Genomic DNA, 23,744 nt, shown 5'->3' on the forward strand with positions numbered 1-23,744 from the left:
GCCAGTTGCAGGTTTTAGCGCCCCCGTCACGCCTACTTGGCGTGTTGGCGGCGTACCGGCCGGCTCCCGGCGCCCGGACGCTCCCGGGCGCCCCGAGACGGTCGGTGCGCCGCTACAGCGAGTCTTGGTTGCCGGTCCCGCCCCGCCGGACGCCGCTGCCCCGCACCCGCCGCCCCGCCACGCAGTACAAAGCCTCTATAACAGTCCCAGATTGCCCCGGCCCCGAACGGTAAACTATAACGTCAACATCTACTCTCAACAAAGTTCATAATGCCCAAGAAGAGCGGCGCTTGCGCTCCGCTCGTCAACAGTCAGGTGTCGGATCGTGTTTTGGCCGCTATCATCCGGCGCTAGGTGCTTCATCCTGTCTCGACCACCCGTCCCTAATCATTACACTCCGCAGGACGATGCACTCTCACACAGAACGACCCCGGCTCTGTCGAGCGACGTTCTCCCGCAACACTAGTTATTCTAATACAAGCGTTCCCTAGGACTGTATCCCATCACTCGGTATTTCTCTCCGCACAGGACCGCTCCGACTGTTCTGATTCCCTGCGCGTTGTTCGCCATCAATACTTCATCGCCATCATGCTTCCCGTGCAAATCCCACCCGGCAAACAGACCTCCCTGACCGTTGATTTGATTCGTTGTTTGATATTGTATTGTGTTGTGATGTATACTCGACCGCGACAAAAATTTTACCACGACCTGTTTTTCAGGGTACTCTCCATAGCGGCACCGGAAGTGGAGACGATTTTGGATATTGTGAAAGATATCCTCCCCAATTTGGCTGATGTAAGTTTCCTTTGCGATGTGTCCCATTAAAGGTTTTTATAATGCCATTCATAATCATAATCATTTATTTGCACATAAAAAGGGTTTTACATAGATATTATAAAAGTTACATGAAACATAAACCACAACATAAATTGCTTTGTTACAACAGGCTGGTGGACCGCATAAGGGAGGAAACAGCGATGAAGATCTCGACGTCCGTCTACTGATCCACCAGAGTCGAGCTGGTTGCGTGATTGGCAAAGCAGGCGCCAAGATAAAGGAATTGCGAGAGGTAAGACCGCATTTAACATTTTCAAAGTGAATGTTCTATTTATCGGCGCCTTCATAATTGATAGGAGCGCGACTAGCGAGCAGATGCAGACTGAGAGGCTTATAATAATGTGCTGAGGAGTTGGGTACAGTTATTTCGGAATGTTTTTTAGGACGTCGATATTTGGCCCGCGTGGTGCTCGGGATGGAGCAGATGCGAGTGCAGCTGCCGCGGTGGATCTCGAGCTTTTATCTATTTATCGGACGGATGTTTTAAAAGATATTGCTCATGTTAGTTTTAGTTTATGTCGATACCAGACACAATGAATTAAACACGATATGAACGGAGAAATTACCTGGTCTTGATTAAGAAATTATCAATTTTATCCTTTTAAGATAGTTGTTCTTACCAAGGGAAATGCCATGAAAAAAATTACACGGAAACTATTAGGTTACATTTTCAAGGGCAGACTCCAACCAAATCCTTACTAGGTTGAAGTGGGTTTGATAGAAAAAAAAACGCAAGTTTGTCTAATTTTGACTTAATTTTAATTGTACCCTGCTTACAACAGCAGTATAATTTTACTATAGGTATGTGTAGTAGCTAGTGATATAGCCGAGGGACAGTATTACGATACGAGCAAAATTTTAAACACAAGTATGATTTTAAATATATTGAAAATTAAATAAGTCCCCTCAAGCTCGGCCGAATTTCACCTTCCCATACAAACGGAGTTTCGTTCTCATTTTTAAACTACGTGTTGCATTGTAATGAAGCTTTGCACATACAATGACATGAAGTATATCGTATATCTAGGTCTGTAACTAGTTTATATAGCTCCAGTTTATAAAACAAACGAAATAGAGCAAAAACAAGTTTTGTGTGAATTCGCTGAATTTTCTTAACTATGGTATCTGAAGCTACATAAACTAATTACAGAAATAGATATACCTTATCCTATTGTAAGTACAAAGTTTCAGAGCAAACTAGTAGCTACTCGTTTTAGAATGAGAGCGTAACTATAGGTACTTTTGTATGGAGAACCGAGCTTGCCGGGGACCCTTAATAACAAAACTTCCGTGAGACATAATAGACAATATTAGACATGTTATATATATTTAAAACCTATCGAGCAATCTTCGACTTACATAAGGTACCCGTTTCAATATAGAAATATATTTTCAGAGTTATTAATTTATAAACATATCTTCCTTCGCACGTCTCGCGCGGCGCGCCATTTCTTTTGTTCCGTTCTATTTTCCTGGCTTTACGCCCCCTCTTAATCGAAACGTGCTCGTAAACGCCTCTCTTTAACATTTTAGTTCTTATGATTGTTTGTTACATACTCTAAGACATTGCTTGTCTGTCTAACTCTATCAAACAATAAATGTAGTTTGCGAAAATTACGAGAAACAAACAAGTTTTACTGTTATATACTATACTATAGCCTCGCTATGCATATCGGTTCGACCCTTGCTAAAGTTTTGAAAAGTCTAAAGGGCCCTCCACACTCATGTCATGTGCGAATCACGGCGCGAAGCCGCGAATGCGAGTCTGGAGTCTAGTTCGCTAATCAGCGAAATCGACTCCACACTCGCGTTCGCGGGTTCGCGCCGCGTAGTCTGGAGCGAGCTTAATGTAGGTTCTGGCAACATGCAACATAGCATACTCTAGCTACAGTACCGGCCAATAATATATCACCTCCATGTTTTTACGGTATAACTTTTTTTCTATATTTGTGAGTGATTTCCACCTCACTGCTTTAGGTAGTCTAGTAGTATTCCTTTGTACGGGAGATGAGAAAAATCGGTCTCATGTAATGGTTTTTTCATAGAGGTTTTTTTTTAAATGTATTGTTAACTTAATTTTTTTACTAGGGGTTTTTTAGTAATATGCTGAGTATCCTATTGTAATTCACAGTATTTCATTGCAATATTCATCATATATTTGTATAAAATGACTAGTAAAATATCCAATCTACAGTGTTTTTGTATGAACTTATATTGTTAACTCTATATAAGCTCATACAAAAACACTCAAAGGTGATATATTATTGGCCGGTACTGTATATGTGTCATCGTCAAGTAAAAGGGTATTTATTGTCGGTATTGAGTTATTACTACCAGCATATAGTCCAAAACATGCTCTTTTAAATGTAAAAACAATCAGGACTCTAGTTCCGTACTTATTTTTCTATGATTTTTTGAAAATTCATCATGTAAATGTACAGTTTTGAGTTATTCGATGTTAAAGTTTAAAAGACCAAGTTCCAGTGCGAAGTTGACAGGTTACTTTTTGATCCGACCCCTACGGGTGTTTTACAAACATTACACTGACGTTGTACATAAAAAATACATTGTTTAAATTGTGTTATGTACCTACGGGAACTGTTGGAACGCGAGTCCGACTCTCACTTGGCCGGTTTTTTTCTTACCTGGACGAAATAACAAAAAAAACGTCAACATTTAGCGAAGGAGGCATCCAGTTTTGGTGTCTTTTTGTTCCGATCAGCTGTTCTCATCTCTTTGTTATACCAGGAGGGGTGCGAATCTCCTCGCTTCGGGTAAACTCGGCTCCGTTCGGCTCAGCATTGCTCCGAGCAATTTTTAGTTGGCACAACTTGACGTCCCTTTGCGTGCACGACCACAGATAAGATAATGACTTGAATTTTGACAACCCTAAATAGCCGAAAGGGATAGTGCCATATATTAGAAAGGGATAGCATGATTCGACCCTGAACCGCTGTCAAACTTCGGTTTTGTAGGAAGTTTCCTTTGTGTACGGCAGTACTATTATTTATTGTGTGGTTATAGTTATCCTTTGTTAGAAAACAAAATTGTAAAACTAGTTCAACAGACTTGCTTGTATGCTTCGACTTAACTGTGTCTATTAGGTATATAACAACTAAACCTCCCCCTACCTACCTCTACCTCTCACGTCGAATGATGGCCCCTATATGACAATTAAGTCAATTTTCTGGACCAGCCTAAGGTGATTAGAAGGTTATCCATTAATTACCGGGCACTCTGTAAAGAATAGCTGTCACTTAAAATGTTTGTACATAGTTTTTGAAAGTTTAGCACATAAATTTATTTAGAAATGTAACATTTCAGTAGTAAAAACCGGCCAAGTGTGAGTCGGACTCGCGCACCGAGGGTTCCGTACGTTTTAGTATTTGTTATTATAGCGGCAACAGATATTACATCATCTGTGAAAATTTCAACTGTCTAGCTATCACGGTTCATGAGATACAGCCTGGTGACAGACAGACGGACAGCGGAGTCTTAGTAATAGGGTCCCGTTTTTACCCTTTGGGTACGGAACCCTAAAAATACGGTATAAACATATTTACTTCATTATTTTTAGGGTTTCGTACCTCAAAAGGAAAAACGGAACCCTTATAGGATCACTCGTGCGTCTGTCTGTCTGTCCGTCTGTCACAGCCTATTTTCTCCGAAACTACTGGACCAATTAAGTTGAAATTTGGTACGTATATGTAAGTTTGTGACCCGAAGACCGGACATGTAACGTAAACAAATTAATTTTAAACATGGGCACTTTTGGGGGGTAAATGAGAAAATTAAAAATAAAGTTTTTCAAACTCTATCGTGTTACCGGTTGTTACATTTCACATGAAAAAGCTTATTGTGAGAATCTCAAATATATTTTTACGTAATTTTAAAATATTTTTATATATTTTTATATATATTTAAAATATATTCAGATGTTATTTAAGAAAATAGTCAAAACCCAACCAAAAGAGACTTGAAGGAACTGTCATGTCATAGGGATTATTATATATTTAAAGTATAAGAGAACAAACTTCCAAGTCTTCCAACTAAAAATTTCGCTAAACCGTCCTAATAGATTTCGATGACGATGTAGTCAGTGAACTAGTCAAGATTTTTTTTTTTTTTTTTTTAATTTGTTTTATTTATTTTTGATGATTTGAAATGATTTTCGAAGTGAAGACAAACAATATAAGCACTATTGATTGCCAATTTGTCACCTAATTATAATAGCTCTGCTCTAGAGTATTAGGTGTTTCGTACGATGGGCTAGTTTAGGCGGCGCGGGCGCGTGCTGGCGACGGCAGCTGCGCTGGCAGGTGCGCGCGCAGCCGCCGGAAGGCCGCACAAAAACACGCGCACCTGGGGCCCATGCTATACCCATACCCACGCCTTGCACAAAGCGCGACGTCGTACACGACATATGCTACCCCCAGCCCGATTACCCGGCCAGGTACACGCGCAGGTGACCCACAGATGCTATCCTCCACGTTATATACGCGCGGTGTAAGGTTAGAACAATGAAAATTAACTGTTTGTACCTACCTTAACCTTTATCGCAGTATTCGCAGTAGCGACGTGAGTTCCAATTTAAATCTTATTAACACCATCTATGGTTTAATTTCTAATGAACTATGTCAAAAGTTGCTATAAAATTACTTCCCGTCCCATAGAGGTTCATCTTTGAAATGTATTAACTGCTTAGATTTCCCATCTAGATTTGCGCTGCTTGCTGGTCCCGAACTGTAACTTTAAAGCTCAAGCCATCATGGTCATGGCAAATGCAAGGCCTCGGTAGTAAAAAAGCAGTCTATTTCTACTAGTCATGAAGTATGAAAATGACTTCGCGCTTAGAGCACAACCTAATGTGTGCAAACGCGACCAACATTTTGAGTTGATATGGTCAATATTGTATTGATTGTGATGTTACGTTTCCTTCCTACGAAAGAGGTAACCTTAGACTAATTTTAATATATCTGACCTTTTATTTGAACATTTTATGGCAATCCATTCAAACAGCTCCAAAATTAATCTCAGTAGATTTCAAACAAAAGATTCCCGACTTACAAACAAGATTTGGCAAAAGGGCAGGTACCGTATCATTAATCCTTGCCATCGAGAAACGTGAGTCGGGAGTGCTTCTCGGTCGATTAACGTGTTCGAGACGAGAGCACTTACAAAAGTTAAGTTTAATTTGAGCAACCGTCTACTATTTAGTACCAACCCACAGTATGTTCGAAACTTTACAGAGGAAACTTACAACAGTTTCCGCCGCTTTAGCAGGCCGGGCTTTGGATGTGGTGCTATTTTATAATATAACAGTAACAAAATATTATTACGAGTTGATACCTACACTGTAACTATTACTATTAGGTCCTGTTGATCCTGTTGATTTTCAGATTATTTCATGCTTGTTTTATATCGCGCAATTTCTGTTGTCAATATATTTTGCGTAGTCGACGTTAGCGTTAGCAAAGTGGTTCGGAGGTCGGAATAATTTCTTGAATATCAAATGAGAGTATCACGTATAAATCTAGAGTGCAGGTATTCCCATAAGCAGCTCGAGTTCAGTGCGCGATCCAGTTAAACTTGACCTCAAGATCAGTAATAACTATGCAGAAATACAGAGCGCACTTATAATGGTCCTCCTCAGCCTTGGTATTGTGCTTGGAGTGTCACCCGTTTGGATCCGTTTCCCTTCGAGTCGGAAGCACGCGGCTGCGTCCGCGCCGGCTCGGGTTACGCCGGGAAATGGTTTTTTTGTGACCCCCACATCCTCCCCTATAGGGAAATGGGTGGAGCAAAAAACGCTGTACTCGGTAAAAAATACTAGCTGACAATACCCACGGTACTAAATTATTGAGGGATATTCAAACGATGAATATCAAAATGTTGAATTTTGATGTGTAGATATATGTATGTACGATTATTTTAATGAAAGATTACAAAAAGAAAATGAAATGCGTTTACCGCATTAGTACGGTGGTGGAAAGCCGGACTGGTATAAATCGTATGGTGTAGTCAGTTGCAGAGGTGCAGAGTTACCAGAACACTTTTGCATACAAACTTTGATCAGATTTCTTCACTGCTGATTAAGACAGAAAATTGTAAATAGATTTTAGTGATAACATATTTTAAATTTACAATTAAAAAGCAGTTAATAATGAACTATTTATTCATAAAATACATGACACAGGTCGAATAAATAAATAAAAAAATTTAAACATACTCAGAAGCCGCAGCGTATGTCATTTATGTAGTTGGTAATTACTAACCCTCATTACCGGGCCGCGGTGACACCGGCAATTACGCGCACGCGACCCCCTTCCGGCTCCGATCGGTAAGGCTTCCATTCGATACATTATCGATAGAATACCTGGCTTAGACTCCGCATAACGACTCACTGACACCACACACCGTCACGGTGTAGTGTTGTACAGTGTACATAGTGATGAGCCGTGGGAATTTTCCCGGGAACGGGATTATTCCCAATGGGATTATTCCCGGGAATATTCCTTTGTTTCCGGGAATATTACAATTCAGATTGGGTAAATCAAATTTTAAATTAAAGTTTGTTAAAATATGTATAATACCCTGAAAAATAAAATGACGTTCACAAAAAACCTCGTCTTTATTCTAGATACATAAATTATACATGTTTTAAATACTAAATTTTAAGCTTTTTTTTTAAATCACAAAATCGTTTATCTTTTTCGCGGTGCATTTTATGTGCAATATTTGTTTATTTGTTATTTGAGAGTTTATGTTTCTATCTCTTTCTTTTAATATATTGGTATCCCTTCTTCTGAAAAGATACACCATGGTGCACTTACTCAGTCTTCGAACGTATCTGGTTCTATCAACACGTGAGTAGATGTGCATAAGTCATGAGGCCCAAAAAGTAAAGTGTTTGATCATTTTACTACTCATACAGTTAACAACAAAGTCACATTTTGTTGCAAATATTGCAATTCTGTGTATTTATTTAAAAATGCTACGAAATTCGCCTGCCATTTAGGCAAATGTGCCAAAACACCATGTGACGTTCAGTGTTTCTTTAAAAACCGTGAACAAAATAAGTATTTTTAGATTTTATATTGTTATATTAAAGTTAGTTTAATTTTTATACACTGTGATTAGTAAGTAGGTCAAATATTATGATTTTATAACGCTTTTGTTAATTTAAGAAAAAAATGTTCCTAGAAAAAATATTTAGTCAATTTACTGTGATTTTTAGGGTTCCGTACCCAAAGGGTAAAAACGGGACCCTATTACTAAGACTCCGCTGTCCGTCTGTCTGTCTGTCACTAGGCTGTATATCATGAACCCTGATAGCTAGACAGTTGAAATTTTCACAGATGTATTTCTGTTGCCGCTATAACAACAAATACTAAAAACAGAATAATATAAATATTTAAATGGGGCTCCCATACAACAAACGTGATTTTTTTGCTGTTTTTTTCCGTAATGGTACGGAACCCTTCGTGCGCGAGTCCGACTCGCACTTGACCAGTTTTAAATAAACTGTGATGATTTTCTAAAATTTGTTTTTATTTTTAATTTTTCCAACAACTGGGCATATTCCCGGGAACATTGGGAATGATCCCAGGAAATATTGGAAATATTCCCGGAAACATTGGGAATTTAGTTGCCTGTGTGAGTTACACTGTCTAATGTCTCAGTTAATAGTTAAATGGATAACGTTTTGATAGAATCCCCTATAACACAATATGTAAACATTAACAACTGTACAACAACTGTAACAATTGTACAATTTGAAAAAAATCGCAAACGAATCGACACTTTTAACCGCCTATCATGCTTATGTCACATCTAATTTAAGATATGGTATCCTTTTTTGGGGAAACTCCACCAATAAAGAATTTGTATTTAAGGCTCAGAAGAAATGCATACGAACAATTTGCGGTGTCCAAGAAAGTGAGCCATGTAAACCATTTTTCAAGAGTCTCAAAATTCTTACATTGCCATGTTTGTATATATACGAAATGGCCAATTTTGTAAATACAAACCACAGCCTATTTAGTAAGTTTAAAAGCGTTCGCCTTCAAAACAAACTAAAGTCTATGCAAAAAGTACCAAATAAAACGGCACTTCTACAAAAAAGCATACTTGGAATGGCTCACAAAATATATAACAAGTTACCGGCGAATATAATTGCATGTAAAAACAAGAATAATGTTTTTAAAAAAAACCTAAAAGCTTTTCTTACCGAGAAAGCATATTACTCTATTATAGAATTTTTGACTGAATTACCTAATTAAGATTTACTGCATGACATAACCCTGTTTTGACTATTATTGTTTTTCTGTGATATTATGATTAGCGTGTATTTTTATTGAATTTGTATGCCAATAGGCACGACATAGTGATACTGAAATATGTATTTAACATCTTGTAACTTACCTATGTTGAACAAATAAATCTTTGAATCTTTGAACAATTTCAAAATTCCCCAATGTTCCCTTCGTGTGGGAATATTCCCAGGAATATTCCCACCTAGGGATTATTCCCGGGAACGGCACATCACTAAGTGTACACCGTGTGCCGCACCCTTCTGGTGTATCTCACGTCAATGTTGCTACAACATGTTTATCCCTCTATATCTGTTGATACTTTTAATTTCGCACACACACCGAATATGTAAACGCATCCGTGAAAGCACGATCGCATTTTCAATTTCATGATAAACATGTGTATGAAAGCGCCAACGTGTGGTAATAAATACATCACGATTCGTGGCATATGCTCCGTCCAATAGTTAAGTGATCTACGATTATCGATGCCTTGCCTTTGTGATGCCGTCATATTCGAGGTTACAGTCTTTTACTTGACCCCTTTATGAACAAGTATATTATTTAGATTCTTGACCCCGTATTCACAAAGTTTTCGACTCTAGCAAACAACTGTAACCTCGTGATCCGTAACAACACGTAGTCGAAGATCGATCTTATACCTGTTCCTCGACTGCGCTGCGTTCGATGCTATGAGAATAACATCCTTGCAGCATGTGGTTCTATCAAACAAAGGAAGGCACTTTCCATTCTTTCATATAAATTTATGTTTGAATATATTCTACAATTATATTAGCACGTAATTAATAAAAACCTGTAAGTTAGAGTTTTGAATGATTCACGGTTAGTTTCACTAGACTTATATTGACCGGGATATAGACCGTGATTACCTTTTGTTCACAAATAATACAAAAGGTAATCACGGCCTATATCCCGGTCAATATAAGTCTAGTGAACCTGTAAGTTATTCACGAAAAGAAACCCAATCCCCGTTGTAATTTTATTTTAGTAGGAGACCGATATAATTTTATTAGGAGTGTCCTTCGCGGGTCAATCGCAAGTTTATGACAAATGGCAAAGTTCCTTAGTTACGTGGCTTAGGCGTGGCGCGTGCCGGAGTCCCGGAGCCCCACAAGTGCAGCGCAGCGAGGGGACACTGCTCCCGCGGGGGAGGGGGACAGGTGTTGCACGGCGGGGCCCGTCGCCGCCGCCGCCCAGCTCACTCACTGTGCCACCACCCGACGGGAAGGGTCGTTCGCGGGCCATGCCGTGCAGTTTTATAATCGTGAATCAGTTGTGCTTAGATTTAAACTTTTTTAAAGCAGCTCCTTAATTTAAAATCTGAATTTAAGTGTAACTTTTATTTCTTGGATTACCACCGAGTGACATCCAACAGTTTAAAGACGATGAAAACTAGAACTACAAATTCAGGAAATGTGTCAAATGTGCACCTAAAAATCAGTGATTGCAAATATGAGATTATGTGGTCGGTGTACGGGTGTTGTTTGTGCGTGCGGGGCACGTGCGCGGGTCGATGGCGCGGCGCCTGCGCGCGCCCGCTGTCAGGCGACGGTCACCATCACCACCGACACCGACCGCACTGAAGACACCAACACCGGTCAATTCGGTAACGCATCCGCTCTCTCCAGGGAAGGTGGCGTGTTCTCACATCATAAACGGAAATATGTTTCTGTTATGTCATTTGTTTGGGGCTGCGGCGTAATTAGTTTTATTGCTAATTTTTTTAATACACTACTTAGTTAACGAAATAATACCTACCTATCTACTTACTTAAATTAACTTTGTTACATGAACTTATTACGATAATATGGATTGGTTTGGAAAGGTCATTGTAGTTTTTTGATCTAAGTCACAAAGGAAGCATCTTTTTTTTTTTATCCTTTATATTTTCTCATGATATCCATCAATGGACCATTGTATTCGGTCTTCGACCCGGCATTTCATTTGAATTAAATATAGACTACCTGCACTATCCCTCACAAGATACGGCAAACATTGTACAAAGAAATTCCATGTGAATGAATGCGATTTTTTTACCTAGCGGTACACATTCGTTTTATTATCTTGCAAATAAGTTCAGTGTCCTTTGTCATCGTATTTAACAAAAGCATTGGGGATCGGCCGACGGTTGTCTGAATGAAGAAATGTCGTTCGCAGAAAACTGGTGCTCGTCTGAAAATATTCTCGAACCCGGCGCCGCAGAGCACGGAGCGCGTGGTGCAGCTGGTCGGCGGGCCCGAGGCCGTCGCCGCCGCCGTGCGCGAGGTGCTCGACTTAGTGAGAGAGGTAACCACAACCACATATATATCGTATCTATTCTGTCCCGTAACAAACAAGACGACGACAACGTTCTCGGACCCATTCTACATCGACGCATTCCTTTGCAGGTGCCCATTAAAGGAGCCATCCAAAATTACGACCCCCACAACTACGATGACTACTACGCGGACGAATACGGCGGCTTCGGCAACGGGCAGGGCGGGGGCCCACGCGGCGGCCCCGGGCGAGGCCCACCCCGCGGCGGCCCTCCGCCGCGCGGCCCGCCCCCGCCGGGCCCCGGCCGCGGCCCGCCGCCCCCGCGCGCCGGCCCGCCCCTGGGCCGCGGCGGCCCGCCCGGGCCCCGCGGCGGCTTCAATGACTTCTCCGGCCCTGGCGGACTCGGAGGCCCGGGCCCCAGGGGCAACTTTAACGGCCCGCCTCGCGGCGGCAACTTCGCCGGCGCAAACTTTGGCGGCGGTGGCGGCGGCGGCAACTTTGGCGGTCGCAGTGGCGGCGGTGGCAACTTCGATGGCGACAGCAACCAACAGGAGACAACCACTCAAGTCACCATTCCCAAAGACGTGAGTATAGTAATAATATACAGTACATATTGTGCTAGCGCCCTAGTGCGGTAACTAGTGTGCATATTTCGAAAAAAATTAGTGCCATGTGTACAGATGTAGTGCATAATTGTTTTCCTTCGTATTTTTTCGGAAACGTTCGTATTTGTCATGGTACTTCAGTCCAACTCAGTACTTTTTGTACCGAGACTGACTGAAATAGCAAGACATGTTCGTTCATTTCCGTGAAAATACAAAAAAAAATATGCACTACATCTGTACTGTAAAACGTTGTACCTACAATACACGTGCGAAAAGGTAATTCGCAACTCGTGCCGACTCCCTTCGGTCGTGTTTTAATTTATCGCCACTCATTGCGCATTTCCTGTATTTCGCACTTGTATCGTAATGTACTAATAACGTACCGATTGTATTATTTAAAACACTCACGTGACATGTGTGCGGTTTACGAAGTAAGATGCGTGTCGTTTTCGTGTAACAGTTGGCGGGCGCGATAATCGGCAAGGCGGGGTCGCGCATCCGCAAGATCCGCGCGGACTCGGGCGCCGGCATCGAGATCGCGGAGCCGCTGCCCGGCTCCAGCGACCGCATCATCACCATCACGGGCACGCCGGCGCGCATACAGACCGCGCAGTATCTCTTGCAGCAGAGGTAATAATCACACCTCCGTTTTTATACCTGCACCTAATTACGCCGATATTTTGGTTATGCAAAAAATGTGTAGGCACTCTTTGATAGGTTGTACTTTGGACTGTCATATCAGATTAGAATATCAGGAGTGTGACAGTCGGCCGCACTAATTTCCTTAATCTGATATCCATGTCATTACTAACACAGCATTGTTTTGGTACTAGAATGTTTGAAGAGTTCCCTGAGTTGGCACCAAACAAGTCTAAGATAAAGTAGCCTTTCCTAATCGGCCTCGACTGAGACGTCGTTGTCGTTTCAAGACAGGTAAAAAGACGAAAAGTATTTGTAGGAGTAGTGTTCCATATGTTTCTTCGATGGGATCTTGACAACAATATTCTATTTTAGTAGTTTTCTCTCATTAATATTATTATATTGTATATGGGATCATATGACATGTATAGTACTTGATTAGGAGTCCTTTTATCACATTCATTACGTATATTTCTGGTAAAGCCTGTCATATCAGTAGTTTATATTTGTAGCTAATAATTAATACCTCATTATCATCGTATCATTAATAAACTTGTCATCCTCATTTGTAACCATCTTAACAACCTCTACACTTGTGCTAACATGAATGCGGTGATAACAATGTTTTAGGTGTGTCAACTAACGGGAGTCGACTGCCGTGCGTTGTATGGAAGACTAGTGATTTTGTTGTTTGATTCAGTAACAAAAAATCACCAGTCTGCCTACAAAGTACCGGTGCTATCTTCGGACCAAGAGCTTCTTCATGCTGTCACTTGCCTTTAATTCTACTAACATGTGTAATACTCTGTTTTCCATTCATTTGTGTACCTAACTTTATGGTAACCTTTTTAACCGCCGTACATCAGAAAGTGAACTTGACGTGACTATTGCCGATAAAAAATATTGGCTACGTGCAATGTGCCTGGTGGAAATATTCGAAGCGAGTAAAGCGTATGCTGTGGCACAAGTGAGAAATTTCCTAGACGAATGTTCGTAACGTGCCTTGTCATTTTAGCTTCCAATGCCGACAAGTTTATCAATTAATGTATCCTAAATGCGCCAATCGGCGTCAACAATATGTTATCAAGGTTTATGTATGTCGTACATAGTCATCTTTTACTTTGTCTCATATATCTAACAAAGCGGTACAAAGCGTTAACTATATGTATTTGTTTATGATATGTTGTATTAGTCGTTAATATCCTGTTTTTTGTTTGGCAGTGTTCACGAAAGCAACCCGAGTCTGGGCGGTGGCCGAGGTAACTTCTGATTGCAGTTTTCTTATTGTCCGTAAGAAGAGCTACTATTGAAACTTTACTGATCCACCTCAACACCAATAATGTACAATATAAGGCCGTGAGGCTCGCGTGACACTTGTCAGTAACGTATTTACAGAGTGAATTACAATATAATGATTAATGTAAGAGGAATGCATTTATCGTAATTTATATATATAATAAATTTTACTAAGATCGTGTCAATAATTTGATGGGAATTTGTTACATCGATTGTATTTTTAAGTAAATAGAACTAGAATTAATAAAGTTTATTTTGCAATCTTTTAGTTTTAATTGCCCCAACCTTGCAACTTATACCGCCATGAAGGGAGAGCTCTGGTACCTATATAGTGTACGTACGAATCAGTCAGAATAATAATAATGCCTTTTTTTGTGAAATAAAATTTAAATAAATAAAAAACAACTCAAAATAGGCTTAAAATTACTTTGCACACTAGAAGATAAATCCTTCCTATACTCCTATAAAAGTAGAGCCACAGGCAAAAGCAATCGTTTAACAGGTTTTTTTACCCCTTAGCAATATCCTGCAAGAAGATTGTGTAGCTCATACTGACCAACTTTCACTGCCTAGAAGCCGAAATGTATGACATAGCTATTTTTTGGACTGTATGGTAAAAGGTTCATAGCCTACCCATTCTCAATTTACATATTAATGGCTAATGGTTGAAAATACACTCTTTATATTTTTCTAGTCTCTGTCAATTAAATAATGTAGTACCTAGTCTGACCATAAGTTCTGTGACAAAGTTAATTGTCTCTTAGAGCCTATAATTTTAAAGTTATTTAATAAAGGGACTATTAACGAATAAAACCGGCCAAGTGCGAGTCGGACTCGCGCACGAAGGATTCCGACCATTACGCAAAAAACGGCAAAACAATCACGTTTGTTGTATGAGAGCCCGCGGAGTCTTAGTAATAGGGTCCCTTTTTACCCTTTGGGTACGGAACCCTAAAAACGCCTAATAATTCCATGTTGCCAGCCCTCACCATAATACATGCCTTTTTAGGAGCAAGAGAATAGGGTCTAATTTACGGACTATTTTTTGCGGAAATATGACATTCTTGTTCTGAAAAAAATATTCAGTTGACCAAATTTTTTTCAATTTTCAATGCATTCTTTGTCTGAATACAGGTGTTGCTAGACTTTCATCTCGTGTATTTTATTAGGCCAAGCAATAAGAAGGTATAGAGGGAAATGCTAGGAACACAATTTTTCGTAGCTTTGTTTGAACTAGTTAGGAGATGAACATATCAAAAGTCCCCGACCGTAACCCTGGTGCTGAGAGGGAGTGGAGGGTTTGAAGGTTAAATTTTTCGGTTTTTCGATTATATCTCGGAAACTATGCGTCTGAGCGACATAGTCACTTATACAAAATGAAAAGTAATTAAATTTGTTAAAAGTTTTATCAAGTAATTTTTTTTGATATCTTGTATAGTTTTTGAGATATCCGCTCTTGAAGGTTTATTTAGGGCTCTCATTTTTATCTTGATTATCTACATCAGTGAAGCTGCTAGGCCGGGTTTGGTAACGTTTTCGTATAAATCGGGGGTGCTGAATTCATTTATGGTATCAACATTGACACCTTTTTAACCGACTTCAAGATTTCAAAGGAGGAGGTTCTCAATTCGGTTGTGGTTTTTTTTTTAAATGTTTGTTACTCCATAACTCCGTCATTTCTGGACCGATTTTGAAAATTCTTTTTTTGATTGTAAGTATATACCACGGATTTAGATTTGTATATACATACAGATTGGTCCCGTTTTTGTCAAAAAGCAGTTCTGATGATGGGATCCATGAGGAATCGAGGGAACTCCTCAAATGTTAAAGGCATACATATAGTGATTTTAGTATTTTCATCAACAAATCAAGCACTTACATTTAAAAAAGTGACATTTGATGAAGTGGAACTGCTGATGATGATCAGAACGGAACTCTTCAATGACGCATAGTTCACGTTTGGCGATTTGTCCTCTTCGTTATGTTTGTTAAGCAAGTTAGGTTTTCAAGAAACATTTTTGTCAAGCTCGAGTTCTGATGATGGAATCCATGAGGAATCGAGGGAACTCCTTAAATATGAAAGGCATACATATAGTGATTTTTGTATTTTTATAAACAAATCCAGCACTTCCATTTTAAAAAGTGACATTTGATGAAGTGGAACTGCTGATGATGATCAGAACGGAACTCTTCAATGACGCATAGTTCACGTTTGGCGATTTGTCCTCTTCGTTATGTTTGTTAAGCAAGTTAGGTTTTCAAGAAACATTTTTGTCAAGCTCGAGTTCTGATGATGGGATCCATGAGGAATCGAGGGAACTTCTCAAATGTGAAAGGCATACATATAGCGATTTTTGTATTTTTATCAACAAATCCAGCATTTCCATTTTAAAAAGTGACATTTGATGAAGTGGAACTGATGATGATGATCAGAACGGAACTCTTCAATGACGCATAGTTCACGTTTGGCGATTTGTCCTCTTCGTTATGTTTGTTAAGCAAGTTAGGTTTTCAAGAAACATTTGTCAAGCTCGAGTTCTGATGATGGGATCCATGAGGAATCTAGGGAACTCCTCAAATGTGAAAGGCATACATATAGTAATTTTTGTTTTTTTATCAACAAATCCAGCATTTACATTTAAAAAAGTGACATTTGATGAAATGGAAACTGCTGATAATGATCAGAATGGAACTCTTCAATGACACATAGTTCACGTTTGGCGATTTGTTCTCTTCCTTATGGACCCAGACCTAAACTTGGACCCGGACTCGGACCCGGACCCGGGTCTGAACATGGACCCCAACTCGGACCCGGACCTGGACCGAACTCTGACCCAAACTTGGACCCGGACAGCTGGACTCTGATCCGGACCCGGAAATGCTAATAGAATAGTGACTTAGGTGGGTCACAGAACAGAACTGCTATCAGAAAAGTAGGTTAGGTTAGAGCTGTGACCCTTACAGAAACGAAATGCTATCAGAAAAGTAGGTTAGGTTAGGTTAGAACTGCGACCCTTACAGAAATGAAATGCTACTAGAACAGTGGATGGTTTTACCTCCTTTTCTACATTATTAGGCAAAAGATGCTGTCTTTTTCATTTCATTGTCTGGAATCTAAGAGTGCACCATCAACAATAAGTGAACTTTCAGCGGCATCCCCCATTGAAGTCGGTTTTTTTTTCTTAAAAATTATTTAATAAAAGGTTTTATTTTTCCATTTTTAGTTTTAAGACATTGTTAAGAGCGTGACGCATGAATGAAAAACATAATCATGTTTAACTCTAAATTCGTAAACTTTATTAAATAATCAGAATTTCCTCGAGTCCGTCTGGGAAATCATTCCTATCACTAAATCCATTCTCCGCCCCGCCACTGACCTAATCCCTCAAACCCCCCGATCACTCAACCTCGCAGCACATCAACCCCTGATCACTGAACCTCTACCCTAAACCACCAACCCTTCAACCGCCATTCCCCGACCCCTAACCCGCCCAGACCCCTTAACTCCTAACCCCCAATCCCTTAACTCCCAACCCCTCAGTCCCCGACCCATCAACCCATCTCCCCTCAACCCCCAACCTCAAACCCCCAAACACTAATACCCTCTACCTTCACCTCTCACACTTACCTTAACCTTAGTCTCTTTGGTTGTTTCCAACACTACCTACATCCAAAATCATAATACACATACGAGGGAAGTTCCACATTTCATCTGTGGTCTTCATCATCAGTAGCCTTACCACGAGTTTGACATTAACATATATTCGCTATAGTGTGCGTAACTGTATGTTTATACATCTCGCTCGTACTGGCATATTAGTGTAAGTTACAAGTTACAAAGTAAGTTACGAAGACGCTAGCGAATATTTAGTGTCAAACTCGTAGTTAGGCTACAGTTGCACTACATAAAATTGGTGGTTTTTGGAAGGAAATGCTTGAGTTACTTTAGAAAAGACCGAAATCACCATACACGTGCCTTTAAAAATTGAAGAGTTCCCTCAATTCCTCACGGATTCCATCATCAGATCAAAACCAAAAATATTACGAGAACACCTTGGAGGTAACTTCTTTCAAACAGAAAAAGAATTACTCAAATCGGATCATGGGTGCCGGAGTAATCGCTGAAATCATTATCATCATCAAAACAATCATCATCATCAACTCCACTTCATCAAATTGGTGGTTTTCGCGAGAAAATGCTCGAGTTGCTTAAGAAAACACCCAAATCACCATACATGTGCCTTTAAAAAATGAGGAGTTCCCTCAATTCCTCATGGATTCCATCATCAGAACAGCACCAGATTAATGTGGGACCACCTTGGAGGTAGTTCCGTTCAAACAAAAAAAAATTGTTCAAGTCGGACCACGGGTCGGAGTAATCGCTGAACATCCTACATTAAAAAAATCATCATCACTATCATCAAAACAATCATCATCATCAGGACCACTTCATCATTTCATTATCATTCTCTCGAAAACTACCAATTTGAAAATTGAGGAGTTCCCTCAATTCCTCAGGGATCCCATCATCAGATCAGAACCAGATTAATATGGGACCAACTTGGAAGTAGCTCCTTTCGAACAAAAAAAGAAATTCTCAAATCGGACCACGGGTCTCGGAGTAATCGGTAAACATACATAAAAGTAAAAAAAAAAAAAAAAAAATTGCCACAACCGAATACAGAACCTCCTCCTATGAAATTGAAGTCGGTTAAAAAAAGACACAACTAAGAACCTAGTCAAACCACTCGTCCCGCGCCCGTCCAGACGCAAAGGTGCCCATCACGCTCGCCACGTTGCCACGCTGGATCGCGACAGACAGCCTCTGCATCAGGAATGACCCGGAACGAGGGTCATGACCATTCCCTCAAACGCTGCCCCAATTCGCCCAAGAAAATTTTGGCCTCTGTACAGCACCACCCAGACGTCTTCACTGCTAAAGGGACAAAAATATATCTAGTCAGCAGCGCCGAGTACTTGTCGCGCTTCCTAAGTGCCGCCTTCAGCCGCCGCTCCTGCCGTCCGGACCGTCCGACCAATGTGCGAGGCGGCATACGTGCTGACACATGTCGCGTCCCAAAGTAGACACTTACCTACCCTTTTCCCATGGAATAGGTGTCAGCCCGTCAGCTCTTTTGCCATCGGACCGGCTTAGGCCTGGAGGTTCCAACATGCACGGCACATTTGCAGACAAAAGTGCCCTCCTCACAATGTCATTTAGGGCATGGTGGCGTGGAAACCTCCCCACACATCGACAACAACTTAACGCATGATGACCATTACTTTCAACCATAGTGCCGCAGATGCATGTGAGGTTCGCACACATCGCAGCCCAGGCGAAGAGCGACAGCCACCCGCATAGAGTTGTTGTCGAGAAGGGTGCCATGTGTGGAGACTGGAGGGAAGCTCATGCAACCATGCCCCAACCTCCGGCCTAGACACCGCCATAAGCCTAGCCTTGTCCGCATCAACAGCGTTTTCCAGCAAGCCAAAACTATCTTATGTACTACTATCCCGGGACCCAAACCATTTATACCAAATTTCAACGAAATCGGTTCAGCGGTTTAAGCGTAAAGAGAAGTTTAATAAAATCATTTTTTTTAATTTTTTGTTTACTTAGGAATGGTGTCAATGCTGATACCATAAATGAATTCAGCACCCCCGATTTATACGAAAACAATACCAAACCCGGCCTAGCAGCTTCATTGTAGATAATCAAGATAAAAATGAGAGCCCTAAATAAACTTTCAAGAGCGGATATCTCAAAAACTATACAAGATATCGAAAAACTTGATTTAATAAAACTTGTAACAAATTAATCTCTTTTCATTTTGTATAAGTGGCCAAGTCGCTCAGACGCATAGTTTCCGACAATCGAAAAATGGAACCTTCGTACCCCCCTCTCCCCCTCCAGCACCAGGGTTAGGGCCGGGGACTTTTGATATGTTCATCTCCTAACTAGTCCAAACAAAGCTACGAAGTCAAAAATTGTGTTCCAAGTATTTCCCTCTATAACTTTTTTTGGGCATTCATTTCCTGGCCTATATGGTTTTGTGAGCAGGCCCAGATAAAAGGGTCACTAAGCCCAATTATTGCGAAAAATTGATCCATTTTAGTGAATACACGTGCACGAGTGTAACAAAATACCGTAATAGACGCTTAGTTTAACCTACCTATTTGCAACATAAAAGATTGAAATTTTGTTAAAGCTCATATCATACCTCAAAGACGTAACTCCTACTTCCCAAACCTGAATATGGATTAATTTTACCAAGGTTATTGAGGCAACTTACCTACTGACTCGGTAAATCAACGTTTGATCCACTGGATACTCTTTTTTTATGTATCTTAGAGAACAAGGCCTGCTCTACGCGATACATCAGAAAAAATTAAAGCTTTGGGGTCGAAATTCCCGACGGAGGTGGTTAAAAAGACGTGCGTATTTTTGAGGCACTTCGCTGCTTAACGCACGTAAATACGCAAGAGATGACAAAGTCCAATAATCTTTACGCATTTTAATTCGTAATTAGTTTGTCTATCTCATATATAAAATTTATTTCAATAACTTTTCATTTATAATTGTTCTCTCTCTCTTTCTCTCTTTAGCTTCTACCCTTTGGGTGTAGGCCTCCTTCATTTTGCGCCATTCGTCGCGGTTCTGTGCAAGTCTTCTTAATGTCGTCGTCCCAAAGCATCTGGGGTCTACTTTGAGGACGCTCTTCCCCCCATGGTCGCCACTCGAGTAGACGTTTGCTCCACGAATCGGTCTTTCGTGCTATATGACCAGCCTATTCCCACTTCAAATTGGCTACGCGTTTTATAACATCATTGACTTTGCTCTGTTGTCTCAGCCATTCATTTGTTTTACGGTCTCTCAATGTGATCCCCACCAATTTTCTCTCTAACGCCCGCTGGGCAACGCTCAATTTACGTAGTATGGCTTTGGTGAAAACCCAGGTTCCAGCTCCTTAAGTGAGAACAGGCAGGATACATTGGTCAAATATGCGTGCTTTTTGTTCGGCCTAAGGTTCATTTTGAAGGCAAACTCGAGATTGGAATAGGCTGCCCAGGCTAGTCGTACGCGTCTGTTGATCTCATTGATTTGGTTCTTTTTTCCAGTCACTATCTCTTGTCCCAAATACACGTATTTATCGACAGTTTCGATGGCGGTATGGTTAACTGTGATATCCGCCTTGACATCTGTGTTGGTCATAACTTTTGTCTTGTCTAGATTCATTTCCAGGCCACACCGTATGGAAGCATCGCTGAGTTCTTGGATCATGCTTTGAAGTTCAGCAGGGTCGCTTGCCAGCAAGACAATATCATCAGCGAACCGCAAATTATTCAAGCGACTACCCCCTAATATTCAATCCACGCTTTTCCCAGTTCAGGCTTTTTAAGATTTCCTCTAGCACCAGAGTAAACAGTTTCGGTGAAAACGTATCACCTTTCTCAATCCGAACTGGCTCGGTCAGCGGGGGTAGGTTCACTTTTAGGGTGGCTCTCTTGTACATATTTTTGATAAGTGATCTATGCGTGCATTTTGTAGTGATTCTATGACCGACCATGTTTCAACACTGTCAAATGATTTTTTATAGTCTATAAATGCTAACCACAAAGGCATTTGATATTCAGTCGTCTTTTCTATAATGATTCTCCTTGACAATATATGATCCAACGTGCTGCTACCACTTTTAAATCCGGGTTGCTCCATTGGCTGATATGAGTCAAGTTTTTTGGTAAGGCGTAGAGTAATGATCTTGGTAAAGAGTTTATTATAGTTGTTATGTACAATTAACTGTGTAACAGAATTTATGGCTAGACTGGGTATTAAAACAAGATTGGAATAGAAAATATGATATTTATTTCAAGTCACATGCATTCTGTCTATTCTTAAATTAAGGCAATCTTATAAAATTGCTGAAATACCACCAAAACTTAAAGCTTTTGATCAGATCAAGTATACAAAAGTCGATGGTCATTGACTATGTCCAGGTGGCAGGTCATCATCACTTGTATTTGTTAGCACAGCTTTTGTACTTGATTCCACAATTTCCACGATTTCATGCTTATCTAGATAAAAGAATACATAAACTAATGGTATCACAACTCCTAATATCAGCACACAGCAGAGCAGGTGATACCATTTCATACCAAAATCTGCACCATGTGATGTCAGTTCTTTCACAACCACTGTTTCTACCGATTCACGCAGTTTATTTGGCAATAGTTGGGTGTCCTCTGTGATTGGTTCAGCCGGCTCTACATCTGTATAAGGGATGACCGCTGGGGCTAGAGTACTGTTCATTACTATGGCATTGCAATCTATAGCAAAGTCATTGTTTCCATTTATTTCTTTATCTATATTTTGACTACCAGGTGGAAGAAACGTTTTGTGATTATCTATTACTGACTGCACTCCCGGCATAGTTTTAGATGTTGAAGGCACAGCATCCAAACGTGGTGACGTAATTTCTGTGAGTACTGAGTAGGGAGTAACTGGAACCTTAACAGTCCTTCTTGCATATATTTCATTATCTTTATGAATGTGGTTGATTCTCTTTAATTCTGCGAGCTGCAAAAGATAATAAACAACATTTACATTAACAATAAACATCTGCGTGTTAAGATTATATCTAAATGTAGCTAATATATCTGAACTGATAAAAGGATTATAATACCATGTATGTATTCTGAGTTTATATATGTAGGTACCTAGACTTTAGGGTTCCGCACCCAAGGGGTAAAAACGGGACCCTATTACTAAGACTCCTTTGTTCCGTCTGTCTGTCTGTATTTCATGAACCGTGATAGCTAAAAACAGTTGTTGCCGCTATAACAACAAATACTAAAAAGTACAGAACCCTCGAGTCCCTCGATGGGCGAGTCCGACTTGCACTTGTCCGGTTTATAACAAGTTGAAAAACATTATATTATCAATATAAACATAATGATGCTTTGGTTGCAATTTGCAATATAACAATAAATATTGCAGGGTCATAATGTGTGAAAAAATAACAAACCCTAGAGATGATTTATTTTCTACTTACGGAACAATGGAATCGTAACGCAATAGCTTGTAACGTGTCACCATCTTGAACCTGTGCCTCAATAAAATGATCTTGCGACTTCATCTTGTGTAGGGGAATTTCAGAAGAATCTTGGCCGTCGTCTTTTTTCACACTCATGTTATATCCGGTAAACTCATCCCCGTGCATGAGGCGCGTCCTGATAAACAACTTGCGTAAATAACACGTAAACACCAAACAGGTTTCATTAAATATTTCGACACTTCTACACTTACCGTTGTTTCATTTTTAACTACTCTACCACTAACAACTAACATGACCTAAATAAACGTAAAACTACCTTAAATTCTCAATTATTTTAAGAACACAAAATTATTAATGAAACAAAACAGCTGTTAACTCTTTGTTGATCAAAGAAACTCGGTGAGATTTTTGACAATTTGGAATTTTTATGACATATGAGTAGCCCATAGATACTACAACTCTATAATAGTCCGATTTACATTCGCGTGCAGCCACAGCCGTACCGCGCGCCGAGGATGAATGAAGACACGAGGGATGAAGATTGTCGATTGCTAAAATCTCTTTGCCAAAACCTGCAACTAGTATGTTAATTCGAATGAGATTGGGTCACGTTTGTACACCGGAACACCTGAAACGACTAAATCGCGTGGCCAGTTCTGCATGTACATGTGAAGCTGATCCCGCTGATCTTAATCATATATTCTTTGCATGTACCTATATCTATA

At 40.3% G+C, this 23,744-nt stretch overlaps 2 protein-coding genes across 6 annotated transcripts in view; one reads left to right on the top strand and one right to left on the bottom strand.

Moving 5' to 3' along the window:
• Positions 1–14,227, top strand: part of LOC134749525 (heterogeneous nuclear ribonucleoprotein K) — a 61,798-nt gene extending 47,571 nt beyond the window's left edge. For all 4 annotated transcript variants that reach the window (XM_063684488.1, XM_063684487.1, XM_063684489.1 and 1 more), the window contains 7 exons: positions 186–229; positions 720–795; positions 947–1,069; positions 11,328–11,456; positions 11,558–12,010; positions 12,492–12,661; positions 13,892–14,227. In XM_063684488.1, coding sequence (XP_063540558.1) covers positions 186–229; positions 720–795; positions 947–1,069; positions 11,328–11,456; positions 11,558–12,010; positions 12,492–12,661; positions 13,892–13,940 — 1,044 coding nt within the window. In that variant the 3' untranslated portion in view covers positions 13,941–14,227. The remainder of the gene's footprint in view (positions 1–185; positions 230–719; positions 796–946; positions 1,070–11,327; positions 11,457–11,557; positions 12,011–12,491; positions 12,662–13,891) is intronic.
• A 7,580-nt stretch (positions 14,228–21,807) lies between these two features.
• LOC134749581 (lysM and putative peptidoglycan-binding domain-containing protein 3) lies at positions 21,808–23,444 on the bottom strand. 2 transcript variants are annotated; one of them, XM_063684580.1, is made up of 3 exons: positions 23,271–23,444; positions 23,017–23,194; positions 21,808–22,541 (listed from the first exon to the last, which is right to left on the bottom strand). In XM_063684580.1, the coding sequence occupies exons 1-3, from the start codon at positions 23,279–23,281 to the stop codon at positions 21,945–21,947; spliced, it is 786 nt and encodes a 261-aa protein (XP_063540650.1). In that variant the 5' UTR covers positions 23,282–23,444; the 3' UTR covers positions 21,808–21,944. The 2 variants fall into 2 exon arrangements, with proteins under 2 accessions (XP_063540650.1, XP_063540651.1); XM_063684581.1 differs by having other exon boundaries at positions 23,336–23,429.
• Between the last annotated feature and the right edge of the window lie 300 nt (positions 23,445–23,744).

The sequence above is a fragment of the Cydia strobilella genome, chromosome 18 (genome assembly GCF_947568885.1).
Source record: "Cydia strobilella chromosome 18, ilCydStro3.1, whole genome shotgun sequence".
NCBI lineage: Eukaryota > Metazoa > Arthropoda > Insecta > Lepidoptera > Tortricidae > Cydia > Cydia strobilella.